The 5,038-nt window shown below is 39.0% G+C and overlaps 1 protein-coding gene across 1 annotated transcript; it reads right to left on the reverse strand.

The window, feature by feature from the left end:
- Positions 1-375: 375 nt before the first annotated feature.
- LOC129352575 (cAMP-specific 3',5'-cyclic phosphodiesterase 4B-like) lies at positions 376-4,855 on the reverse strand (the record flags this gene model as incomplete). The annotated part of the gene is given in 7 exon segments (XM_055021636.1): positions 376-2,207; positions 2,210-2,411; positions 2,646-2,828; positions 3,805-3,927; positions 4,032-4,186; positions 4,499-4,598; positions 4,691-4,855. Coding segments are annotated over 7 exon segments (1,227 nt in total), but the record flags the coding sequence as incomplete, so codon positions are not given.
- Between the last annotated feature and the right edge of the window lie 183 nt (positions 4,856-5,038).

Genomic DNA, 5,038 nt, shown 5'->3' on the forward strand with positions numbered 1-5,038 from the left:
TCGATTTACCCTGTGAGAAAACAAACGCTCAAACAACCTGGCACAGTTTGGCGTTCTGATCAAATCCTGGACACTTGATGCGAAGATGCCAATGAGCGGACGACAACATGAGCGAAGACATCTTTTAACATCTTGCGGTATTTTACTATTATTCTTGTAATCTCATCTCAAATGTCTCCAGGAAGCTATAGGATGCAATCTCATTTTTTTCTTTGTTTTTTTTTTTATAAAAAAACAGCACATTCTTTTAGTTGATCCAAGCACAGCCACAACAAAAATAACTGGCAGCAGTGTTTCCCACTTCCCCTCCAAAATGCAAAATACATTGTTTCACAGCACAGAAATAAGTATACAGATGTGATAAATATACTAGGATATCTGTATTGTGTCTTTTAATCTACATACTTATAGGTATGTATCCTGCATCTGACATTAAGGCAAAAAAAACCATCAAACATAGAAAGGTTGATTTGGGACTGCCAGACCTTTTCCCTGACATTCTGCCTCCCTGATTTCCTTCAATTCCACTCACCCACTGAAGTTTGTCTTCCTTAACTTTGGTGAGAATCGCTATGTATGAGGAGACAAAAAAAAATAAAAAAATACAAAAAAATGAAGACAGCAAATGAACTTTTGTTCTGCTGATGAAACTTTCTCTCCCTTTATAACATATTCAGCAAAATTTCAAATATAAAATAGGCAAAAACGTATATGCTTCAAAGCATCACATGGCTTATTCTCTGAAAGTTTAGAAAAATAATAATAAAATCAGCATAATAGGAAATAAATATATAAGCTGGAAAGAGTCCAGTGGTGGTAGTGGTGGTGTTAGTGATTGCTCTGCATCTAAAGTTCTGAGTTGTCATAACACCAGAAGAGCAACTAAAGGAAGACTTACAGCTGAAAACAAGTCACCACAGAAACTTGTACGTGTGAGTTACACGCCACAATACCATGAACAGTAAAGAGAGACCTTGAACAAGAGACAATCAAAAATGATTCCAAAAATCAGACTCTCCTGTTCCACAATGCATTGCTTCTCCACAGCCTCAGTCAGGAAGCTGATGTTTCACAAAGGCACAGAGCCATCTCACACCAGTAGCACTCTCCTTGTAAAGGGAAAAAGGATGCGGGGCTTCTCGGGCCCCTTCAACGCAGCATCTTCCTTTTCTTTGCTTCCACGTTACGTTCTCCTCTTTCTCCAACTCTGCGGACTTATTTTTTAAGTTTTATTTCCCACAGAAATGGAAAAAAAAAGTCACTGAAGCTTCTCTGAAGAGAGCAGTTTCTATTGAGATTCTAACAGACATAAATTACTAATACTGACTTGACACGAGTTAATAAACCAATAAGGAATGGCTTTTTCCAAAGAGATTCATCACTGATCAATGTCCATGTGTAAATGCACATATACAAACATACAGTCAAGTGTATGTAGGTTCCTGTGTAAGTCTATGTGTCTTTTTAAAAATCAGTAGGTGTACATATGAAATGCAATGATACTGCATGGCTTGCTGCATGCATGCATGCACATTGCATTGTTGTACTCTACACAACTTACTTTTGATTGTGGTTTTTGTGGATATTTTTGTGTGATTTCATGTGTGTTTATTTATGTGCATTCCGGTCACCAGAGTGCTACACTGTCTCCCATTACCCGTCAATAATGGCCTTCTAGATTTCCATTAGTCTTAAGTTCCTAGTAAAATTAGTCCTAGAACTTATCACTCCAAATCTACAGTTGCTGTGTAATTAGCTTCTCTTTGAGCGATTTTGAATGTATTCCCTTTTTGAAAAATATACTTAAAGGTCTGTATTGTCATTGCAGTCATATTTGTTCTTTGTTTGGCCATTTAAAGAATCAACAACATAAGTGTGCAAGATAGGAGGGAGATACAGGAGCAGACCTCATGTATCTTCAGCTTGAGAAGAAGAATCTTCCTCTTCTTCTACAGGACTTGTGTCAAAAAGTCTTTCTTTTTGTGGATCCTCACGTAACCGAGATTTCAGCTCTTCCTCTGCTTCCTCTTCCTCCATAGCCACTTCATCCTCTTCCTCTATTATGTCCTCATTCTTCTCATCTGACATTTGATCTTCCTTGTCCTCATTGTCATCATCCTTGTCTATGTCACTGCAGTCTTCTGCCACATGGTTTGGTGTGATTTTGTCGTCCTCGTGTCCCTGCTCATTCTGAGAGCTCTCTTCCAGGTGAGCTCAAACTGAAATTTGTCAATGCATTTGTTTAGCTCCTTTTCCTGACACACAGGAGGTGGCGATGGGCTTTGTGGGATAGTGCTCTGGTACCAGTCCCTGTTGTCCTCTAGGGTGTCCAGGATCTCCTGGGCATCGGGATGTACAAGGTCTCCCCACGTCTCCCATAGTGGATGAACAATGTAGTCAATGAAGCCCACCTACATCCAGAAAAGAAAAGGGGAAAAAAAAAACCCAACAGTGTAACACTGACTCGACTCAAGCAAGCTCAGCCTTACTCTTGGCAAATTGGCATTAAAAATGTAGGCGGGCGACTGCTGCGATCAGAGCTAATAGATCAGCCTCTGCTCTGTGGTTAGCATCCCACCTGCAGCATTAACAGCAATCCAGCTGTTTGCCATCCATACAAGTGTGTTCCACTGTTAATCATTTACCTGACTTTTTTCCACAGATGCGGTGTGTTTGTCGCACATGGGACTGATCTCCATGCCTCGCTCCCTTTCCTTGTCTCCCTGCCTGAAGAACTCCTCCATGATTCTCTCCGTCCATTGCCGATACACATGCAAAGGCTTTGTGGGATTGCTCAGGTCTGCACAGTGCACCATGTTCCTCAGAACCTGTGTAAAGGTCACACACACATCATTCACTCTTATACAGTGCTGGATAAAAGCATTTGCAGATTTCCTTCTGTTGCGACTAGAGTAAATACAAAATGCAGTTTGCGAATGATGATTTCAGTCAGAGAACAAATTTATGTTCCATTGAAACAAAGTGTTATTCAAAGGACTTTACTCAAAGGTTAATGGGATCAAAATGCTTTTTAAGTGACTATGAAAAACATTTTTCAAATATTTAGCTTTTTCCCACTATTAATCTCACAGGTTATCACAATTAGATCTTTTAAAACATATCTTATTATTTTATTGTTAAATAAAAAAAAAATAAAAAAATAAATACAGTTCCTCCAGTGATCAATTAGCTTCACCCAGACCACCAACCGTCCCCTCCTATCCTTAGGGTGGGTTGTTCACCCTGATCAGGTCACCAGAACACAGTACAGTACAAAAAGACACTCGTGAAAACCACCCACCCACTCATTCATAAGAGTAACTTAGAGATCCAAGTCAAGCTAGCATTATCTTGCAGAAAGATCAAAGAGATACAGAAGTGTAACAGCAGAAAATGTTTGCAAATTTTGAATCCTTTCTGCAATTTAAATGATTTAGAATAACAGGGCAAAAATGCTATAAAGACAGCTGACATATTCCAGTCATCTTTTGTACTTTTAGAAAAATTGGGAAATTAGTCTTTCATTCCACACCACTCACGATATTGGTTTTGGTTCTTATTTTTGATTTCACTTGACCAAAAATAATCATAGTTAATCAATAAGAAGGATCTGTTGTTAAAAAAATGACATCTGTGTGATTTTATGTTTTATGATTACAATTACTTTGTGTGGCAGTTGCTCACTTCCATACAATTTTCAAAAGCTTATCTTCACTGACAATGGCAAGATGAACCAATCCACTTGATCCTTTACAGCAATACTGAAAGTCAAATGCATAAAACACACGTTTACATAAAAAGTACCTGTATTCTGTCGGTGTAGTGGTCGAGCATTAGAACTCCAGAACTCGTCACTTTCTTGGTTTCCACCATTGTCTTGAGGTCTGCCAGCAAACTCATGTGTTTGGACATGTCTGTAGCCAAAACCTGGTAACAAACAGTATCTATTATGGAAGTGTGTGGAAAAAATGCTAAAGAATAATATGACAAGTGAGAAAAGTTTTCTTTGCAATAGTTTATCAGATGCGTACCATATCAATCACAAGTTTCCTCAGGCTCTGTCTTTGCCTTTTGGTGAGGTTCTGGAAGATGTCACAGTTCTCCTCATGGAGCAGCTTAAACCCCACAGCCAGGTGGTGGTTCTCCAAAACAGACTCATCGTTATACATCAGGGCCAGTTCTGAGTCTGAGGATGCAACAAACACAGTGAATGAACGTGTTGGTTCAACACTTAAAGACACCTCTGTTTCAAAAATTATATAAATTATATAAACTATTTATTCTAGAATCCTAAGGATCAAGATATTGTTAATATTAATAACACAACTTCCAATAAGTGAAACAACAACAAAGCCACTGTAATTGCAGGGCTTTGGTTACTGTTGTTTATGGTTTAATAGTAATAACATCGCCTGCAAAATAAATTATGAATGTTAAATATAATATTTTTTTACATACTTGATACATATTTCACTTTATTGCTCTCATTCTGACTCACTTGTGTTTATGAGGAATTGGTTGGACACTCCTGGATGGTCGACGTCATGAATGGCGGCAGCAAATAAAGCTGCTAATATCTCCAGGTCTGTGAATACGGCCTGTCGGAGAAATAACAAGAGGAACAACGATCACTTCAGGCAAGTGGTATGTTTATGTTTGGTGGGGTTGATCTTCTAACTGTGATCCTCACATCTAGAGCTGGTGTGGAAAGCAGTACATGGGTGGACTGGGTGACATCAGCAGCATGAAGGCTGTTGTGGTAGGCGACATTGGCGTGATAGTGGTCCTCCAGGGTCATCACGTAAGTGACAAAAGTATCCACAGGGATCCTAAAAGTCTTTAATAAATCTCTTTCCTACAGCAGAGAGAGACAATAAGGGGTATATTTACAGTATAGATCCCAACATGGGAAAAGATGACAAAGTTACATTTGGGCTCTTCTGTCCAGATAAACTCCCTCCATATGTTTACTGATTCTCCAATACGGCTTGTGGCAACTGCAAGCATGACTTCTCTTGGTGTTTAGGTTCACTAGGTG

This window comes from Poeciliopsis prolifica, unplaced genomic scaffold, assembly GCF_027474105.1.
Source record: "Poeciliopsis prolifica strain line A6 unplaced genomic scaffold, Auburn_PproV2 SCAFFOLD077, whole genome shotgun sequence".
Taxonomy (NCBI): Eukaryota; Metazoa; Chordata; class Actinopteri; order Cyprinodontiformes; family Poeciliidae; genus Poeciliopsis; species Poeciliopsis prolifica.